This window comes from Aythya marila (assembly GCF_965140915.1).
Source record: "Aythya marila genome assembly, chromosome: 1".
Lineage (NCBI taxonomy): Eukaryota > Metazoa > Chordata > Aves > Anseriformes > Anatidae > Aythya > Aythya marila.
Window position 1 is genome coordinate 3,931,883 of NC_139042.1, and position 22,695 is coordinate 3,954,577.

The 22,695-nt window shown below is 43.6% G+C and overlaps 1 protein-coding gene across 3 annotated transcripts in view; it reads right to left on the reverse strand.

Moving 5' to 3' along the window:
- TENM4 (teneurin transmembrane protein 4) overlaps window positions 1-22,695 on the reverse strand; it is a 597,100-nt gene that overhangs the window by 87,924 nt on the left and 486,481 nt on the right. For all 3 annotated transcript variants that reach the window (XM_082754369.1, XM_082754368.1, XM_082754367.1), the window contains 2 exons: window positions 19,983-20,129; window positions 4,556-4,772 (listed from right to left, as the gene is read on the reverse strand). In XM_082754369.1, the coding sequence (XP_082610495.1) occupies window positions 4,556-4,772; window positions 19,983-20,129 (364 nt within the window). The remainder of the gene's footprint in view (window positions 1-4,555; window positions 4,773-19,982; window positions 20,130-22,695) is intronic.

The following is a 22,695-nucleotide window of genomic DNA, read 5'->3' on the forward strand; positions in this document are numbered from 1 at the left end:
TTTGAGCAGGAGCACTGCCTGGTGTCTAGTATCTATGACACACCATTAAACAGATGCGGCATTTATCCCTCAGATCTGTCCAAAGCTGTTGGGCTGCTATGTTATGGGAGCTCCTGCATGGCCTCCGAGGTGCCTGCAGTTTTTGGGGTGCATCCCACCCCAAAAACTTTTTTGCTGTTGGCCCAAAGGAACTGCATCCTGCTAGAGCAGGGCCAAAGCGATGGCTTGGACCTGCCAGCCTGGGAGGAGTCATCAGCAGAAAGCCACACCGGGTTAGTTTGTTGTTTTAGTATTTTTTTGACTTCTGTCTAATTTTGACTTTGGCTAGGACAAGCGAACTCAGCAAGATCTTGTGGGGGGATCTGTAGGATCAGGAAGGTGCACTGTACAGCCTGGCACACGTGGAGGCACAGGGGGGTGAAGTGGCATGTTTGGGGATAGCTGCTCACTGAGCAGTGGGAACAGACAGGTGCAAATGGCATTCAGATCAGAATTTTTAACCATTAAATCTTACTACTTTCTGTACGTAGGATATTGACATGATGGCAATAAGGGACTATTCTTGCAGCTGATCCTGCTCTCTGATGTGTCTTCTTAACTCGGGGTTATTTCCAGCTGCCTGTTTAATTGGGAGGGGTTAGCACTACTGGCAGCAAGGAGATATACGAAAAATGTGCCAAAAAAAAGAAGCAGTTTAAAATGCATCTACTTTAACATCACCTGATTTGTTTTCAAATATTCTGTACAAAAAACACCATTTCTACACATGGATTTCTGCGGAACATTAATCCTCTGCCAACACCTAGCATAGACTCTGTGGATCAGGGCTTTAGCCTCTTCTTGCAGTTTTCTGACACTGTCCCTCAAGAGAGAACAAAGATATCAGGTGTCCTACTTGAAAGTCAACAACTTGACACCGCTGCATCTTGTGCTGCTCCTTACAGTGATGGACAACTAAGAATGGCTTAAAAATACAAAGCAAACAGCAAGAGTAAGTGGTTTCAAAATCAATACACGAACGATCAAGTAGCAGAAGAGTACTTGTTATCTGTTCATCAAAATGATGTGAAAAGACATTCTGTGCATTCAGAATTTAATTTAGCTACTTGCTTTATCATCATAAACACTCATTTCAATATGGGCAATGATTATTTTTTCTTCCCAAACATGAATAATATATAATTGCTGGTATTTTGGAGGAGACAAGGTCTTTACCTTTATCCATCTGGGTAATTTATCATTGTCTTTCTTTTTCTTCTGCAGTGGTGAGAGAGCTTGTCAGCTCAGCTTGTTCTTAAAAAGCTGGAGTGTAATTCAATAATAAATTCACTCAAAGGCTAGCTGTCACGAGGCATTCATTTATTTGTATCCATTAGGTGATCCACACTGCTGTTCTCTCTAAAGGGTAGCTAAGCTGTGTCTCTGAAGCCCAGGAAATGCATTGTACAGGTATTCAGTCATCTCCCTCACTCCACTGCCTCTTCTGCAAGCCCATACAAGAGCTGCAGCCGTGCTGTGGTGTAATACCTCCTTTCCAGCTGCAGGGCTGGATGTAGCAGCCAGGCATGGCCTGGTAAAGCAGAAAGAGGCGCTGGTTCCTCAAATCCCTGACCTGAAAGATGAGGAGGGGGTCTGTGCCACAGGTGTCTCTGCAAGGCATCGTCCCCATGGCAGACAGAGGGTCCCCTCATCTCACCTGTGCTTATGGGACTGCTCACAGCATGTGTCCTACAGCAGTGTACAGTCCTGATCTACACCAAGAAGAAGACTTCATGAATTGCAGTGGCAGCAAAGGGGGAGAGAAGTGCCCTAAATCAGGATGTCAGAGCTCTCCACTGGGAGAAAAAGATTTCCTGCCCTCCCTCCTGCTGGATGGGATCCTGAACCAGCAGCTGGAAGGAAGAGGAAAATGGTTCATCTTGCTCCCAGCTGCTGCTGTAATCTTCATGGAGATGCAGTTTGACGGTAAGAGGGATTTTATCACCAATCTGCTTTTAAACCAACAGGAGGAGGTTTAATGAGAACGCTACTGAAGAAAGGGCATAATTACAAGTGAAGATACAGCTGTCCCAGGCCCAGACTGCCTGCAGGATGCTCCTCCATGGAGAAGTCTCTGTCTGACCACCGCTGAAGTGCCATTTCCAGGGTGACAAGAGACGGCTGTTTAAAGGTTCAGCCTTCTGACAAACAGCCAGTTGGAACTACAAAGAGAGGCTAAGCAGGCAGAAAATGCTTCTGACGGTTGAGTTTATCCAGATCTGCAGGACTTTTAAGAACGAGCAGGAACTCACGGTATCTTTTAACATCTCAAAAGAGGAATGTCATTTTTAGCAACCCAACAGACCAATAAGCCCAGATTGTGTGCTGTGGTGGTGTCTCGTGGGAAAACATACCTTCTGCTGAAATCCTTCACTGTTATTTGCAACTGCTCTTGCGATGAGTCAGATATTTAACTTGAAAGATGCAATAAAATCACTGCCTGAGGTGGCATGTCTGTGGACCATATTTAGTGATACCCACCCCATGCTGATATTTTAAGAAAGGCAACCTCATCAGTCATCACTGTCTCTGTATAATTCTTCGTGTTATCTTAAATGGAACAAGGAGCTCCATTTATTAGTTTCACTGTAGTAAATTAAAAGCAATCATTAAAACCCTTCCTATTGATTTGAATCTTTGCATTCTCTCACTCTAATAATCTATATGCCAAATAAACATTTCTGCTAGCAGGTTCTTCTTCTGAATTCTGAATCCTTAGCAGGGCATTTACAGATGGAAAGTAATTCCTTCCTAAATAGAGATCTACCAGCCAATCTATGAAACACATGTAACTCCTTTAGGAATTTATGTGGCCCTACATGACAATCTTTCTGGTTCTCTGCTGGCACTCCCATAAGCAAATTCACTATATAATGAGAAATTCACATTATTCCCCCCACCTCTCTGAACTGGTGAATGCAGACTTTCTTTAAAGAGAAGCTGCAAATTGTTATCACGTGTGCATGAAGATTCCTACAGTTTTTTAGCTGCAAAGAAAAATTTGTTAAACGTGACTTGTGTCTACTGAAAACCTCTACCTATCAAGACAGGTAGCTACACATGGCCCTGAGACTACAGTCCGCCGTGGAAAGGTTTTAACTGTGAGCTCAACTGAGGAATTACAACCCTAAATATATTAGAAAATGAAATCTTGAGTGTAAGTTATTTTAAGTTCTGAGAGCTGAGTTTTACAGCAACAAATCACAACAACTGACAACAGAGGATCCACTGTTCTAGCGTTGAGTCTAGAGCCTGGACTGTTCAGTATCCAGAATCTGTAATCTTGAGAATGCTGGAACAGGAAAACCTACATAATGACTGCTTGGCCTTGACCTGAATCATTGCCATTAGCTTTCGTGGACTCTGAAGGGCTTGGCAGCAAGACAAATCAGAGAAACTATCACATCAGGCCAGTTCCCTGCCCCTGGCATGCCTCTGAGTAGTTCACACCCGAGGTCAGCCTGTAGACCACCAGAGATGGTGATACACAGGAGGTGGTACCCACGGGAGGTGTGACCCAGGGATGCTGGCAACATCCCCTCCTGGAAGCGCATTAGGTCAGACCCAGAAGGGCCCAAGAGGCCTGCTGAGATGCAAGTACTGAAATAACTACCCGCAGGAACACGAGGATTATACAGTTTCAGAGCCAAGCTATTCACTGCTGTGCGTGGGAAAGCTGAAAGTAAGCAGTTAATGACTGGGTGGAATTCAGCCGAGTTCAAACCTAAGTGCTGAGAACCACCTCGTGGCTCAGGGTCACCACTTCTGAAAGGCAACATTCGGAGCAGACACCGAATGATCTAAGAATCTGATGCCCCAGGGTATGCATTGTGGTGTCCTGCTACAAGCACATGGTTTAAAGAGGCTGCCTCTCCTGACAGCCCGGCACGGTCTGAACCTAAGGGCTGAAATGCAGTCGCAGACATGAACAACATAAAAATCTCTTTGTCAGTTCCTATTTCTTGATGATGATTGCAGTGAATGTCTACATATTAAAACCAATTTATATTCAACCTGATTGTTTACATCAGAAATCTCTCTAATAGCCCTCCCCAGACTGTAAGATTTTCTCCATGCCATTGGAAGCCATACTATAGACTGTAAATATTCCAGTTTCCCTTTCTGTTGGCTCTGTCAAACCTCTGTTTAATGTGGAAGAAGGTCTGCCATTGCTAAATGTACTAAACACTTCTGGAGAATGACAGTCACTTGAAATAGAAGAGCCCTGCTGAATGGATGGCTTTTGTTCCTTGAAATAAGAGAGGACAGGACAGATGTAACCACCCATGCACACTGAGAGGGAAGCATCTTTTCTTACTGGGTGGCAGGACCTTGCAGATGGGGAGAAAGAAAACAGAACTACACCAGCCACAAAATTTTACAGGTATTTACTTCCCTGAGACAGTTTCTGTGTATTGCATCTTGCTGCTATTTCTTCTTAAGCCATTCTACCTCTTTCAGTGGCCAAGTGGCTCACGCTTTCCCTTTTTCTGAAGAAAAAACAAAACTCACTTACCCTCCTTCAAAGGGATTGTCTCCTGGGATGACGTGAGTGCTGTCCTTGCCGATCAGGAACTTGATCCGATCATAGAATGAATGCAAACTCTGCTGGGAGACGGGGGCTTGTGTCTCCTGGATGATATCCAGGGGGTCTGGGGAGCCCAGGCACAGCGCATTGACGTGGCATAGGGGCTGCAAGCAGCAGTCTGGGTCCATGCAATCCACCAGGCCATCTACAGAAGGATAAGAAAGATTAGAGCAAATGTAACATGGATTGTTGCAGACTTCATGGTGCAAGAACACTTTACAATGCAGACAGAGAGAAATGTGAACTTTACACTTGTGCAGAGAAGGATCTGTTACCTTAAAGCCCCAATAAAGAACATCAACTATGAATTAATATCTGTATATACATGAAAACATATGCATACACAAGACCAGAAGCTAAAGAAACCATATTGGAGATTGATTCTGGGGCATGCCTTTTCACATCTTGGTCATTGAGATAACTCTGGAGACCCTAAAAGTTGGTGTTTTTTTTTTTTTTTCTTTCTGTCCATATACCAGTGACTTTTGTACACCGTTCCTGTTGCCTGTAAAAATCACAGGCAACCTGCATCACACCAAAGCTAGCAGGGTCACTTTCAGCAGTACTTGATAGTGGAGAAAGCCATGATATCCACCATGACTACAGAGAGATCTAGACATGCAACCCCCTAAAGATTCTGGCTAGATAGATGAGAAGGTAAAGATTTTGCTGGGAAGGTTCAGTTTCTTTTGGCCTTTGTTAGGTTTATTTCATGCAGAGAGAGTAACAGACAACCTAAAACTCTCAGGATATAAATCTTGTACTTTCAGCACCACTAAATTAATATATAACAATAATAGCAGTGGACCCACATGAGAAAAGCTTGCCAAGTGTTATCTAGTAAAATGAGAGTTTGTTATCTGTCAAGTCATCAAATGCATAGACACTACTACTTCCCCTCCACCCCACCACCACCACCATAGGAGCATTCCCCAGTTTGTTTTAAGATGCCATTATTCATTACAAACAGCTAAGTAAAAAGTAGCAACAGGAAAGGAAATACCCAGAAAGCTCAGAGGGGGACTGATGAAGCATCACATTTAGAAATAAAAGTTGTTAGCGTGTGGTTGAGCTGGATCTTTAAACCAGATAAGGAAAGTGGATGTTTTTGTTCTGGGGTAATGAGATATGGAGCCCTTCACTTCCAAGTCATCATTTCGAACAAGACAGCTCGATACTGAATGAAAATTGTTACCATGTGATGGCTGTTCAAAGACCAATGAACAATGAGTGGTGGGTCTCAGTGTAGTTGCTGGGAGCTCTATATATCAGAGAAACCACCTCTGTAGCTAGCATCCCACTGACAGCTTCAGCAGAGAGGCAAGAAATGAATGAGCTTGGAGAGCAAAGATGTCCTGAGAGGTAGGTCTCTCCTGAAGTGGGATGAGATTTGGAGTTGTCAGGATAACGTATTTTCAATTCCAAAGAAACAGTAAATTAAGACAAGCCAGTTTGTCATTACTGCGGATTGTGAGCTTCAGTTTCATCCCAGTTATACCAGTATGAATTAGAAGCCCTTTCACTAATATTATTGGCATTACTTTGAATTTACTGTAATATAAATAGGATGAGAACCTGATCTGTTATTATTGCGGTAGCACTTACGAAGGCTTACGTGTCATGCACTAGGATTCTGTTGAGTTATACCTCTTCCGTTCTTGGAAGATTTTAGTGCCATAAAACATCACTTGCAACATCATTTCATGCGGTTACCGTTACACAGAAAGCTGAACAAAATCCTCCTCCATGTTCCCAGAGCTTCCAGTCTACGTGTGATAAATATCTGCTCCGTGCACACATTCGCACACACACCCCCCGAGTCATTTTCACAAGTGCTCTGCACCTGCCATTAATGATAATGGGAGCAGTGCTAGGCTAGCAAAAGCGCTTTTGAAAATCCCATCCATTATCCTTACCTCTGTCTGTTCTGATATCTCTACATCTTTATAACTCCTCGCAAAATTGCCACAAAAATTTATCTGCTCGGGCACAAAATCTACCCATCTGCCTTCTCTCCTGATGACTAGTGATAATGAAAAAGAACTAATTACGTTTTATTTGCCCATTAAAAGAAAAAAAAAGGACTTGCTGCAGGTGATTAGGCCACTAGGATTCTGGAAGGTCAAATCTCAGATGGAGCTTGAGATACCGTTCATAGAACAAAGACCTGCAGAGATGTGATACGCTTATCCATAGCTACCTACTAGAAAAAAAAAATTATAAAAAAAGCACATAAAAGAAAAAGCAAACCAGCCCTGTTACTGTACCGATTACAGTTTCAAGCAAGATAAAATGTTGTCATTTTCTCCCACACATTAATAATGTTTTCTACAATAAAGATGGTGTATTGAGAGGACAGCCAACGAGCCGCACTATACCTCTTCATTACCTTGTCTTCGGTTCAGACATCAGAAATGCGTTTTGGGACCTGAAGCTGCAAGACAGCAAGGAAATACTGTCTTTGCAGGAAACAGCAGATAAATATTTGAGGAACAGATGCACGGGGCAGTGTTTTGTACAGGTGGGAGTGCTGAGGCCTCATCTGCAGATTAGCTTTGCAGCTAATGTGTTTCAGGCCTGTATGGAGTGAGTTGGGGGTAATTACACCTGAGAGGTTTGTCACTGACTTCTTACAGCCATTTAGGTCCTCAAAAGCTGAAGTGGGGTTTAGCTACTCACCTCTCTCTAATACCAGCAGCAGTTTCAGGGCAATGCATTTATTTCGCTTGGAAAATTTAAAGGCTGTTTTTGTCTGAAACATGGAGATCAGCAAGAGCTAAGCTACAAGCCAGGTCATAAGTGTGATGTGTCCATCTGAATATTGTTTTGTTGTTGCTGTTGTTGTTTTGCTTTTCTGTTTTGTTTTGTTCAGTTGGATGGGCCACAAGTGATCCAAATGGTGCCCGACAGTGAATTTTAAGCAGATATAATAAACCAGTCCACAGCTACATCCACAGGACTTCTCACTGAGACCTCTCACTGGCTCTGGCAGAAGGACAAGGATGAAGTGACATTTGAAAAAAGCTCCCTACTCCTTAGTAAGACTTTTGGGAAGTTACACAGCTTAAAACAAAATAAAATCTGAACAGAACAAAACTCGGGCTTTGATGGTTCAAATAGAAAAAAAAAATATGTGGGAAGGCAGTACCCACAGCAAAGGAAAATATATCAAGATATTATCTCACAAAAAAATATGAAGTCACAATACAAAACATCTCTCAAATTTCTAAAGCATAAAGGTGATTTTTTTTTTTTCTTAGAACTCACTGCAAAATTTTCCAAGAGAGGTAACAGAAGGAGGTGAGCATGGTATCAGTGACTTTTGCAGCTCAAATTTTGCCACAGCAAAGCCCCGGAGGCCTATGATCTGTGTGTGGATTCCTAACTCTGGTGGCTCCAGCAGCACAGATGTGCAGCACAATAAGGTCTCAGTTAGGGCCGTGTTTATACAGCCCTGGGTTTTAGAAAACAGGGGTTTCCTTATACTACATACAACCGTGACATGACTGTGACACCTCAGACCAGAGAACAAATGTGCTGCTGAATTATCTCCACGCAAGATTGAAAGTCCTGTGTTTGCGATAATTTATATACTTTAAGGTCAAAAAGGCTACTATGCTCTGCTTGTCGGACCTCTTATATACACAGGCTGTTCATTTCCCCCCCCCCCAGAACTGGATTAAAGCCTGTCTTTTAGAAAGATATCTCATATTTCAAAGCCATCTGATTATAGTGAGCCCACCACTTCCTCCGGTAAGCCATTCAAATGCTTAATTACTGCTAGGAAACTGCATCTTATTTCAAGGTTGAGTTTGTCTAACTCCCATGTCCCACCACTGGAATTTGTTTTGCCTTTGTCTGCAAAGTTACCAGCATCTCCGCCTGCCCTGCATGATCAGATGTCTTTACCATGTGCAAGTCCCTCCATGCAGAGCAAGAAGCTATTCCAAACCTTTTCTCTGAAGCTGAAGAAGACTAAAGTTCCCATTGTAAGGTTGGTTTTCCAGCTGCTGGATTTTTTTTTTTAATATATTTTTAATGTTATTTATTTATTTTTGTATCTTTTGACCTCTTTCCAGCGATTTCACATAGTTTGTTACATGTGGGCACCAACACTGGATACAGAACTGTGGCAGCGATATTGGGTACAGAAGAGAGACCAATTCCCTATTTTATTTTATGTTTTTATACCTCTAAGGTTCACAGTAGCCTTTTAGCAACAGCATGGCACTGAGAATTCATGTTGAGACAATTATCTCCAGTGACCTCTAAATCCTGTTCTGAGTCATTGCTTTTCAAGAGTCTCCAAACCCCTAAGTATAACATGCTTTCCTCGTTCCCAGGGGTATTACCTTGCGTTTTGCTGCATTAAGACACGTTTTGTTTGATTGTGACTGTGTACTGATATGAGTCGGATCACTTTGTATCAAAACGAGCTGGGTACGCTATTTAGCACCATATCAAGCTTTAGGTGATCCCAAGATCTTACCAGGAAAGATTTAAGCTATGCTCCAAGAGAGGGATGAAAGCACTGAACAGGGTTGGATCCAACAAGCAATTCAAAGGAGTCCTTCTAGAAACTGCTTCAGTCACGGATCCCTTTCATTTAACAAATTAATTCAGAGATCTGTTATTAAACCAGATTTTAACCTTGTGTTCTTTGGTATTTCCATGGAAAATGAATTTTTACTTCTTTGAGATGTTTTTGGTATCCTGTGTAGACACAGGTGCCCTAAATGCTCAGGCTGGCACTCCTGCCAAAAATCAAACTCTTTAGCTGGATCCCTTTTGTGCAAAGCCATGAAATACCTTTTGCAATCTCAGAGTTACCATGGGGTGGATCAAATCCCCGTCTGTGAAAAGGGAACCACTGGCAAGGTATTGCTACATCTGGTAAGTAATATGATCAGTGGGTTGCATCTTTAACTAAGAATCACGTAATCATAGCTTAAGTTAGACTGGATGGGACCTCTGGAGGTCATCTTGAGAGCCCTGTCTCATTCCCTTCAGAGAGAGGCTGGTATGAAGAAAAATCAATGGGACTCTGCAAAACAAATTCCTTTTCTGCTATTTAGGACAAGAAGCTCCAATTTGTTCAGCTTTTTTCATTTTATTTTAAACCCTTTTTAAAATTTTATTTTAAATCTGAGTCCCCTTTGATCAGATAATCTATCCTTCGTCTGCCATAAGACTGAGAATTTTGCTTTGGGATTACTGCATCTAGCTAACATCTCATTTTAAAGATCACAAATCCACCAGTCCCCTTACTGAGCTCTTCCAAACACTAACTCAGTCTGTAAACTCTTTGGGAGCAGACACTGTCTTTTTATTTTGTGTTCACACCACATCCGTTCTGGTCCCAAAGTGCTCTGAAAACTGCTGCAACCCACTGAAATAGGAACAATTGTTAAAGATCTATATCTATAGCAGGTTTTCAGCCCCTTCTCCCTGCAAGTGTTACTCCGTGGGTGAGAGTAAAGTGTAAGATATCCGTGCACCCTGGAGCAGGACCTTGGCCTAAGGATACCTTAATACCAGATATGGGACGAGGGAAAGGAAGGCTTCTTCCAGGTTTCTTACTGGTGTTGCAGACGGCTGTCCCACCTCATGTGTCCTCAGACATCTCCTTTCTCATCTTCCCCTTACTGCCTTTTTGCCTCGTATCATTACGAACATGGGTGCAGATACAGAGAGGGATGTATTCTGGTGGCCTACTGCTGGTGTACAGCTCAAATCGACCTCTCTCTGACTTTAGAGAGGGACAGGGTTTGGTTTGCAGGAGCAGGCAGTTTTTTCTCAGTCATTGCTACCCTGACGTTAAACACTCTGACTACAGCAACTGGGACAGCTAAGTTAGATCCTGACAATGGGTCTGAACGCTGACCTTATTCAGAAAGAGTTTCACAAGATACTCGGTGTCATAGCTGTCTGCCATAAATACTCACTTGGATGCCAGACTTAAGATGACCTAAAATTACTGGGCTTTCAGGCATTGCTTGTGACCCATCACTTTCTGAAAATCATGGCCTTTATGAGGTTTCAAGAGCATGCAAAGAAAAAAGAGAAAAAAAATACATTCACCCAAAACAACTAGACAATTTTGAAAATCTGCAGCTGCTGGGGTTAGCAGGGAGGACTCAAGGCTGTGTCTTATTTTGCCCACAGGAGTTTCAGGCGGGCTGGAGGCTTGCTATCTCATGCTCATTGGTATTCACCACACAAGGAGTTGATGGATCTGAGCCAAATGTAATAATCTTCTCAAAAAAAAAAAAAAACAAAACCAAAAAAAAAACCAAACCAACAACAAACTGAAACACCAACAGATAAACTGAACCTGTCCCAGGTGTGTTATGATGGAAACAAGGTTTGTCTCCCAGGTGGGACGTGCTCCTTCCCTCCCAAGCACCAGGAAGGGCAGGCAGATAAGTAACTAAAGGGGCTTTGTGACTGCCTTCCTTGCACGTAAGCCTTCACGCCCAGACTCTCTGGCTTCCTGAAAGCAGACTTTGCTTCGATTAAGAACCCGAGGCACAAACCCAGCCATCCGCTGATAGGAAAAAGAGTGTGCGTGTTGAGCACCACTGCTCGTTAGGAGAGGCAGCTCTTTTGGCTTACTTCTGAACTGTGCTGAAACGAGTGTGACATATCACCTCCCCGGAACAAAAACTAATTGTCATGTTCACAGCCACTGCTAGCCTGCAAAATAATTAGTCTCCAGCAGCAATGGGGCTACTAACCCTGCGCTCCTTGGGCTGCTGCTGTGCTTGCTGGCTGTGAAGTGCTCCCAGGTCCCACAGGAGCCTCGTTCCTCCTTTAAGCTTTACGCAGTTTGGTTTCCAAGTCCCTCAACCACCACCATGCAGTGCCAACGAGGTGCCCAGGAGCAGGGTTTTACACGGAAGCAAAGGACTGGTTTTGAGAGACTGTTTTTGCAGTAAACAAGATCAGCTGAGAGCTAATAAAATTTCAAATTAGCTGTGACTTTGCATGGCCCCACAATTGTGTTGGCTGATTTAATGGGCAGCGTCTTAGCTCGCTGAGATTGAATAATAGAGCATTTCTACAGAGTTATGGGTGCTGCAACAAAAATCTGTCATGCTAACATCAACAACAGCATGCAAATAGCCTTCAGCCAGGAGTGTTATTATGTGTTTAAGCTGATTCTGACAGGGGGCTGCATGTCAAGTGTCGGGATGGAATAGGCAGGCCACAGGTAGGGACGGATCTGGTCGTACGTGGAGAGCATCCTGTGGACTGTGACACTCTTCAGGAGCCATGAACACCAGGCATGCAGAAAGAGGTGAGCCTAAAGAGCCTTTTTGTGGTAAATCTGTAGGGCTGCACAGGACAAACTCAAGGATTGCTCCTGCTGAAGAGGATGAGACTTTCTGCCATTGACTGCAGCAAGAAGAACCTCTGTGAGAGGCTGCACAAGGCAAAGTAAGACTAGAAAGAAAATAACAATAAAAATACATTGTCTTTTGGATGTATTTTCATTGCCAATAAAGGCATAAAATGTACTGGTTATATGTATATTTGAGGCTCTCACCTCACCCAGTTCTTGTCTTTCTCTCTCCCTTCTGCACCATTCACCAGGCAACATTTATTACCCTTCACGGGGACACTGCCTGTCTTGTCCTGCGATGCCTTTGGATGTATTAATGGAAGAGTTTGGATGGGGAGGGTTTAAAATGAGGACACTCAGATGTAAAGCTAACAAAACATGTTATTCTTACCCTTAGACAAATCGGATTTTACCCTTTTTCCAGTCTAAACTCTGGCACAATAGAGACTAAAGGAATGGCTCAGTATTTCTGCACAAAGCACAAGTTATTGTTCATGTGGGTGCTTGGGTTGATGAAGGTTTGCAGGAGTAATGATGTTCTGCCCTGAGCTGAGGACCAGCACTCAATTTACTTCAACTGGATCTGGGGAATAAATAGGTTTTCCTCTTGGCCTTTCAAGAGAACAATTTCACCTATCCAACAACAGGGCTGTAGCTTTTGGACACTGTAAGGAATCAAAGGGAAACAAAATACCAATGTAAGGAACAAGAGCAGTGTCTGTGTTGGCACCCTGTGGTCATGTTAGATATTAAGGTTCTCTTAGCCCTTTCTATCCCACCTGCTCTGTTCTGATTTTGCCTTACTAAGGTTCTCCCTGGTTGAATCCTAGCTGAATTAGATTGCTTTCTCCCTGGGAAAGAACTTGTTGTCACATCTACTCTTAAGTGCTCAGCACATGTTTGCAGGATCAAAATAATACAGGCATATGTAATAGTAATCATATATTTGTGTTACAGCACTCCTTGGGCTCTAGTGCAGAAGCAGAGCCCTGCGGTGCAGGCAGTACAGAAATACTCTGCAGAAAGTCCACCCTAATCCACAGCTACATTCTTGCTTAACAAAATATCTGAAAAAAACAGAAGGGAATGGAGTAGGAGGAAGAAATGACTGAAAACACATGACAATCACCACTAGCTGGCCATAAACCAGAGCTATAATAACGTGTTTAGAGTCTACAAGTTCACAGCATCCCCCAGATCATCACTGCTCTGGAGCACCCTGTTGATGCAGCTGGTTTCACGTGATTCTTCCTTCCTCCAGGCAGGTTTTTAGCAAAGGGACTTACCCTAGCAGCAGAGCAGCACAGAAACCAGGCAGTCTGTGCATGGAGTGAAATTCATGAGGCTGAGAAAGGCGTGTGAGATCCCCTCCAAGCAGAGGAGACTGGCATTTAGGCAGTGCAGAAAGCATTGGTTGTTTCACCTGAGCAATGGTCAAGCAATATTGTACCTGAAACTGCCTGCTTTAGGAGCCAAAAAGTGATTCCTCTGAGAAAAAAGGGACTCAGAGCTTAGAAAATGTTTGTGGGAATGATGGGTTCACACCCGCAGCAGATGAGATATTCTTAGCTGAGAGATCCTTGTCACTGAGGTCTCTCACATGTCTGGAAAGTGCCGTAAGTGTTAAGCCAAGACTGAAAAGTTCACCCTAACATATTTTGTTGGCTGAATTCAAGGCAATTCAATAAATCAAGAGCACACCTTGGCAAGTGGCAAGTGAGAAAATTCAGATAGAGGCATGTTTCTCAAGTCCTCATCAACAGGAAAGTAGCCATGGACCCTGTACACCCATGATAGTGTGTGTCCAGGCACATTCAAGGGCAAAGCTTTGGGTTTCTAAGGGACTTTCTGCTCCAAAAGGGAGTCAAGAGTTTGCTTCAAGTGCTAAAGCATGCCTGGCAGAGCTTTCCCGAATTTCTTTCTGAATAGGTGCCCAAGCTCTGCTTAAGCATCATTTTATTGCAGAAGGGCCTTGTGAAAGGTGTGTCCATGCCTGTCTTTTCTGGATATGGTTCATGTCACCTCTTGTTATGCCTTATATACCAGCTGTGCCTCCCTCCCATCAGGAACTCTCCTCATCCCAGCAGACAATGATACATTTCTTTCGACAAAGGAGACTTTTTCATTGCTTCTTCCCGAATCTATTAATCAAAGGAATTTCATTACGGGCTAGTAAAAAATACTAGGAACTCTCCCAAGCTGTCAGGACAACCCACAGCCGATGCTGGACCCTCACTTCACAACACATTGCCCGCAGTAACGGCACAGCCGACACCTGCTTCTGGATGCAGTAGGTTCACGGGTGGATGCATGGGTTCACACTGCACTCCTGACAGACCCGGTGCTAACAACCAGCAGCAGGTGAGGCGTAAGTGTCACCATCCAACGGGGAATCAGCAAGCTGCTGAGACCTGAAAATGCGAACCGGTCATTTCGTTCTCTTACTTGAGGAAAGGTTGATTAACAGTCATTATAAGCCGGAGGAAGAGAAGCTGGGTGATTTATCACAAGTGATACCAGCTCAACAACCTTTTCAGGTGCAGCAGACTTTCTCGTCTTTCTAGAAGTGCTCTGTGGTTCCTCCAAGATGACCCCATTGTTTGACGGGATCTATCGGTGACGGTAAATGCTAATTTATGATGGCTGTTTTCCCAGGTGCGTTCAGATCTCAACACTTCCCTTCGTAAATGCAGCTAGCACATTAATGCATCATTTTTTATGGTTTCAAGGAAGCAGACAGCTCCCATACCATGCCCAGGAGACGCTCTTCTTGTGCTATAAAAGCCTTGCAGGCATGAAGTAAAGGTTCATAACAGTGTGCAAAAAGAAAAAAAATAAAATCTGAAAGCACCCCATCACCTTGTCTGCAGCTCATGCATTTGCAAAGATTAGGTTTGCGTTCTGGGGTTCTCTTGGATTCTTTACAATTCCCTTTATAACCCTGCTGCTACCTTCAGGTGTAACCCTACATACTGGCAAAGAGCAATGCAGGCTCCTGCCAGCTCTCTCACACGTTATTTGGCATGTGGTGGACAGATGGTGGACACACGGGTGTTAAGAAGGCTGTTGTGCACTGCCAAAATTCCTCTTGCCAAAAAAATTGAAATACAGCCATCCCAAAGCATTATGCATGTCTCCACCTTCCTACAAGCACTACCTGATCCTTGAATGGGGTGAGCAAGACACGAAGTTGCACTGATGGGTTGTGGTGCAGCACTGAGTCATATCAGAGAGCCCATTCCTGGTAATTCAAGTGTGGCTATGGAAGAAATTCATCATCCCTGAAATGCAAGTTGGTTTCTAGTGGAAGCAATAACTAACTCGAGGCAGGAAGGAAAGGCAAAAATCCCATATGGGTTGGTTGCTCTGACCTGCTCACTGCTCCAGGGTTTAAAGGCAAGTGTTAGCTGCCTGTTCTGGCACAGGAAAATGGAGGGATGAGTTGCTCCAACTTTAAGCTCTTGGTTAGCATCTGGTGGAGCACAGAACTGAACATGTTAAGGCAAAACAGGACCATGTGCACACTGAAACACTGCATTTGTGCTCATCTGAACACGTTGCATGTAGCTGTCACGAGTAAGACATGAACTGAAGGGTAGAAACTTATAGTCCTTGCAGAAGAAGAGAACAAGAGATTTCTTTGCTCTTGAAGAAGATTATTGAGCAGGTGACATCAGAAAAACAGTTGCTGTAATTCTTCTATGCAACATACTTCTATATAATGGTATGCAATAGAGTTTAGGACAGGCCAGCAATATTTTAATGGGAAGATTATCTATCTATCTATCTATCTATCTATCTATCTATCTATCTATCTATCTATCTCTTCTATCTGTATCTATACCTACTCTATCTATCTATCTCTATCTCTATCTCTAACAACTGAACATCAACCTCTTACTAACAGGAGGGGCTAGGTAATATTAGTAGCATTTATATTCCTGTAGTTTTTTTATCTGAGAAAGATTCTTGCCTCTCAAAAGTTGGTTCACTTTGTCTGGGCAGAGTTCAGTGGCAGTTTAACAACTGGAGTTGTTTAAAGGAAGGATGCAGTCAGCTCCACCTCCCAGAAAACTAGCAGGCTTTACCCTTTTGTGAAGACTTGGTTAATCTGGAAAACCCTAAAACAATAATAGAAGCCCTCAAATGAAATTACTGTGTTGAGGAGACAAAACTTGTAGACCCAAAGAGCAATTTAGTTTAATTTCTATAATTCTTCCACGGTTTCAGGACAGTGGGGTATATCCAGACAATGAAATGGTGAACTGGGCAATTCTCTGACTCTGAAAACAGAGGGAGTCACACAGATGATTTCCCTGGAACAAAGTTGGTTAACATAGTTTTGCTACCCACTAGCATATCTATGAGCTTGTGAACAATATCCTCTCCTCTTCTCTTCCATTTTTCCTGTATACTTCTTCTTCTGACCAAATAATCTGCGGGTGCAATGGAGCTCACATTTAGCCTATGGAATATCAGCCGGTTCTCAACACACAGTAAAATGCCATTAACTCCACTTTTAGGACTTGTCACAGAAGATAATTTCCTTGGCCTTTTAAACCTTCAAACTTTTCACTCTTCAAGTATGTGACAGGGCACTCTGTGTGGGGGGAGGCAGGACTACCTGCAGGTAGCGTGTTTGCAGCCATGAATTACAGGAGTTATTTTCTGCCAAAGACAGGCAAGGAGCACTTTTCTGGGCCCGTCTTAAGGAAACATCTCCCATTTGTTGTAATACAGGCAGTGGCCTCTTAGGTCAAACGTTCCAAATCCTAGCCTTTTACCCAGATTGTTAAAGCTCTGTCACTGCGCTGTTTTCCCTTGACTGATAGTGGATGATTGCCTGCTCTCAGTTACTTGCTACAACTCCTTTCAAGTTGATGGACTTTGTGTTTAGAAGTGTAAATAAAGTAGACCTGGGTGTGAAACCTAAGTGTCAGCTCTGACAAATGACACTTGTGTGTGGAGAGGGGACTGCTCTCCGAGACACCTTTTTTCTAACCTGAACAGAGATTACATTTCACCGAGTTTCTCTGAGTGACTTCTGCTTTGCTTATTATTGTTTATCTGAACAGCCTCCAGATTTAAGAGGCCAACACGCCCTGTAATTTGGTACCCATCTCCCTCAGGGTATGATTAGGCTGGGATGTGATGAAAAAGATTCTGACTTCAGCTCCCATTATCCCGAGGCATTTCCTGCTGCAGGGATCTTGATTAGCAGACACACGATACCACGGCACAGGGACCAGCTTCCGATGAGCTCAGCCGGAGTGAAATCCCCCATAGCATGAACGGCCCCACATTATTCTGAAAAATCACCATGTCTCATCCTCGAGAGACTCTGTTTTGAGCAGAAAATGACTCAAAGAGTAGTGTACATCTACCAAAAGTAGGCATCTACAAGGTGATAACCGAAACAGCTCAGAGAGATGATGCCATAAACCTATTTCTCTCCGCTGGCAGTACACATGGTGACCAGCTCAGGTGCTCTAGCCAGAGCAAGAATATGTGATAAGACCCTAAAAGAAGGAAAAGCCTTTTTTGTGTGCTTATACACTCACTACCTGCTCTTTCAGAGTCTGCTCAGCCTGCATCTATGCAGTGCTCTGGAAAGCATTGCAGTTTTGCAAGGTATCATCTCTTTGGTGACAAAGTGTTTGCACTGAAGATGGGTTCAGTTCTGCTTCCTAAACACAGGTGCCTACTGTAATTTGAGTTGCCTCTGGACAGCTCAGAAACCCAAAGGCAGCTGTCACACGTGCAACATATATATATATGCTCTACAGGAGATCCAGGCTATTGTGAAGGGGGAGCTAGAGGCCAGGTACTCCAGGATGCCTCAGATGGTGTTGGACAAGAGGCAGCAGACATTAAGTGGAACGTGAGAAATTCTGATTAGATATTATGAGAAAAATGATTACTATGAAAGTGGTCCTATACTGGTGCAGGTTGCCCAAAGGTTGCCTCCATCCTTGGAGATGTTCAAGAATTGGCTGGACATAGCCCTGAGTAATTACACCTGCTTTGAGCAGGGATGTGATCTAGATGGTTGCTGGAAGTCCCTTCCAACATAAATTACTCCCTCTTCTGTAAATGTCTCAAGATGTTTTGCTGTAGAGATCAGAACAGCAACTAGAACACAGATCCAGAATCAGCCTTTCTTCCCCACCCCAGGTAAACACATTCAAATCCCCCTGCTAAACAAGGAACTCGGTCTTCAAAGCAGTTCCTCCCCACTACTGATGTCCCTGCATCTCAAGGGTTTAAATTCTAGATTTCAACCCACAAATACACCACAAACATTCCACAAAAATCTATAAAAATCACGTCAAGAAAGCAAATGCATACCTAAGGACATAAGGACAAGAGTCCTTAGCAGTAATGTAGCAAAATCAATGCAATAACATAGTGTATGGCATGGATTATCTGTAAACTAATGCACACCATGTCCATGCGCACACAGACTTTTGTAGTGTACCAGGAGTAAAGTCAACACTCATTTCTGGGCTGTGACACACGAGTAAGCTGTCACAAGGCAATATGTTACAACCGATCGGTTGCTCTGCTCTAGCTGTGTGCACCGCTGTTCAACACAAGCTCACCAAATGCAAGTTAGCAGCTGATGTGCACTAACTCGGAAACATGTTGATGCCTTTCCTCTCTCCTGTCTACATCTGCTGTCCTGCAGGCTAGTGAGGCCTCAAAACCTTGTTTCAAGGTGAGGGCAAACCAATTACAAGGTTAGCACTTTGTAGCAAGAGATATCAGGGCATGGTGCTTCGCCAGCCTGCTCAGAGTCTGGTCATGCTCTTTTTGATGTTATGCAGATGTGGTCTAGCTTGTCAGTCAGGCTGGATTGCTGTGTATTTCCCTCCTCTCTTTCTAAAAAAAGTCAAGGTTTGTGTTGGTCATTTTTTTCCAGTGAGACTGGGTTTATCGCTGGCTCTATTTACCATAAATTTACACATGGCAAACTTTACTATTGTCTTGAGTCAGCTGTAAATAGGAAAGATGAGTACAGTGATATTCAGTTTCACGTGAGGCAAGAAGAGACTTTGGTTTCACAGTGTGTACTCTTTCTATGGCTCCCCAATTTCTTCCATCTTTTCTAAAGGGATAATTTGGTCCGTTTGCCATGCCAGATGTGCAGAAGTATTTTAAATATTCAATCAGAATCCCAGTTGCTGTGAAGCAGATAATCACAGTCTTGGCTTGTCTACTTTTGTTTTTATTTTTAACTGTACTGTTCTTGCGAATATGATAGAACAGAAACTTGCAAAATATAGTCTCCACTTCACAGTCTGGGTCCTGGTCCAGACTTGTGGTTTACAAAGCCTTTTGCTGAGTGACAACAAAACAAATTATGCAGTCTCCCTTATGCCTTAAATTTAATATCTCATCTCCTGCCCTCTAATTCAAACCTTCACACTGCACCAGGGTTTCCTTTGTAATGAGATAACTCTGAATATTAAGTTTGCATTACGCAGGGCTATTATTCACATGCCTGACATCATTACATATGGAACTGTAATCAATAAAACATGGTGCGAGAGGGATCGGATGGCTTGTGGGCATGGGGATCAGTCACTGAAGCCCCTGAGTTACTGCAAAACATCCATCCCAAGTCAGCAGTGACCTACCAAGGAGCCTCGATGAAAACCTCAGGCAGCGAGGCCAAAGTTCGAACAGTCAGGGCCTGGGGTGGTCCCATCGTGTCACTGCTCAGCCACACAGAGGGACAGGATAAGCACACAGACTCTGCCTGCTTTCTGCTACATGGACTCGATTTGTGGATGAATAACCCTCCCTCTTCAGGCCTGGCACCCCAAATCCGAATCCATTTCATCTGAATTTTCAAACCCTCTCTGGCTGAGTCAGCCTGGCTGACTTGGCTGCCTTTTCTCCGCCAGCTGTCGGGAAGCAATCTGCCCTGCTGAATGAAGCCCAGCTGACTGCTGGCTGCTTAGAGGCTTTGCAAAGCCTGGCGTAGCACACACACTCCTGTCCTACCTCCATCGTTGTCCTTGCCGTCGCCGCATGCTGTCTCCATGGAGGTGTCGCAGCCCGCTCCTCGCCAGCCCAGCTGGCAGACGCAGTGCCAGCCGTTCATGTCCAGAGTGCACCTGCCGTTGCCGTTGCACAAGCCAGGGCATCCCTCTGCAAGGCAAACAGCCACACGTTCAAACACACTGAAAAAAACAAAGCCACAGAGCCTTGGGAAAAAAAAAGAAAAAAAAAAAAAAAAAAAAGCTACTTAAAAGCAGCTGTTTCCCTCTGCTTTCAGCTTATTTCTCCACTAGCACTTGGTATCTTTACACACAGAGCAAACTGTCCCAGTTTGGTATCAGGATGGTGGAGGGCTGCTGCTGTGACACCCACCCTGCTGTCTGAGTCTCTCAAAGCCTTTTTTCTTTTGGTAGAACCTAGATTTGGGGTTATCTGACTTACACGTGAGGTGAATGTCCCTAACACCCAACAGGCTTTCAGCAGTACTGAGATCTCAACCTGAAAGCTGGCTGGGAAGGGAAGTCACTTTCTATGTCAGAAAATGTTTGGAGAACACAATTTCTCTTCCACAGTCATTTTGGGTGGGATTCATCTGATCTGGTTGCAGCAGACCTAGAAGGGAGATACCTTCCACTCTCTGTAGTCAGCAGAGGACCAGCCTCTCTGGGGGCAGAAGGCCCCTTGTGTGGGTTAGATGCCCACACTGAGGAGCTGAAGGATGCTCTGGAAACACCTGTTTCTCTCCACTGACTAGAAAGAGACCCCAGCAGAGGCAGATATTTCTATTACAGGTGATTAAAATTAGGGGGAGATGAACCCCACGCTTCCTGTCTGCTCACTAGGGGTTGATTTTCTCATCCGATGACCCCCTGCCGAGCTTTCCATCTTTTTTTTCCCAACAAAATAGCAGAGTAATTTCCCCAGCAAGCAGCAGTACGAAGGATGCAGCTTAGCTTATGCAGTTCTGGGGGCTTTTTACCTGCAGAGCTCAAAAACCTTTTCCAAGAAGCAGTCAGAAATGTTAGCTGCATTTTACAGATTAGGAAACTGAAGTAGAAGGGACTGAAGTGACTGCCAAGGTCACCCAGCAGGACTGATTAAACCAGGAACACAACTGAGCCTTCCTGAGCCCTGTCCTAAGGCCCTCTCTGCTTACATGTGTTGTGAAATCCTTTCATGTTTGCATTTCTTCAGGCCCTCAATGTGCAAGGCAGACTTGGTGGTGGAACTGAGCAAACCGTGCAGATTCTGTGGAATTAAAAAGGGAAGGGACCATAAAGACCATCTAATTCCAACCCCCTATGGCAGGAGGGTTGGGATTATCCTGCCCTAAAGGGTTACAACACGAGGGTGAGGAGCACCAAAGGGTGAATTTGTCTGGCCACCCCATGAGGGGCTGCCCAAGGAAGCGCTGAGGCAGCAAAGCAGGCCATGCCACCATTATCGTATGCTGAGGAGATGCAGCGCCCAAAGGCCTTGTCACTAAAACCATGTCCCTCTGTGAACTTAACATCTCCACCAGGACTGTTTTTCTAACTTAAAGGTGGCTAGGGACCAAATGGGATAAGGAACAAAGGTACTTAGGTCCTTTAAAAGGATCTTAAATAGATTTTGCATTTATTAACATGTTTGTAGCATCTCAGGCCTTTAAAACGTGTGTGTGTGAGGAGGGGGCATACCACATGTGTACGTGTGAGTGTGCTCTGTGTGTGTGTATACTTCAGCATTTATACATTATATTAGTATCTATACATTATACTAGTATTTATACACTACAGATAAGCTATTTATAGGCAAAGTTATATGGAATTCTCCATTTTAAAATCCTGCCTTCAGTTACTTACAACAGTGCCAAACTCCTAAGGATTTAATTTTTTTTTCAATGCTAGAGCTAATTTATTTGTTTGTTCCCTTTAGTTACTTTCAGTAGAAGCTGAAAGCATTCAGCTGTTTTGGAAAATGAGAAGTGTATTACTTTTTAAAATAACCTGCTAAAATTGCTTCATTAGGTGGGTAATTGCACTTTGGAGCAGATAAATTCCATTTGGATGGGCCCATCCTGACAGAAGGGATATGACTTTTTTCCCCTCTTTATAAATCTGCCTAAATTTGTCTAGACAAAAAGCCTCTGAAGAAATCTGGAGAAATCACTTTATGTGTATTCTGCATGGCCCCGGTAGAGCTCAGTTGGCAGCTCAGTTCTGCGATGACACTGTTGCATTGTCATTGAGCACATTTCATGTTTTAATTGCTCTAGTGCATCAGTTGGACTCTTCATAACCCATCCTAAAAAAATCATTTCTATCCTGCTGCTGCAGAGACTGAGCAGGACACTGCTTTTAAAGGTGCAGTGGTGTTGGCTTGGACAGGAGTGCAGTGAGAATCAAAAAGAGTTGGGTGATGAGAAATTGAAGAGACCACTATAGAAGCATGAGAGAAGAAAGGCTGGATGCCACCAGATCTTTAACACAAGTATTGTTTAGTATCTGGAGTAGACTCTTTATTTTCTGCAACAGAAAGAAGAGGGTTTTAGAGATTTTTGATGGGACTCCTTTGGTTTAGTTACAAGCCATGCAGGAACAGGTCCAAACCCTGGAAACAGGTCCAAAAGGTTGGAAATGGTTGAAGTTAGGGCTATGATGAAAATTCTGAGAAAAATTCTGGGAAAAGAGGGATTCCATTTCTTCCTTTCTTTTTTTTTTTTTTTTTCTTTCAA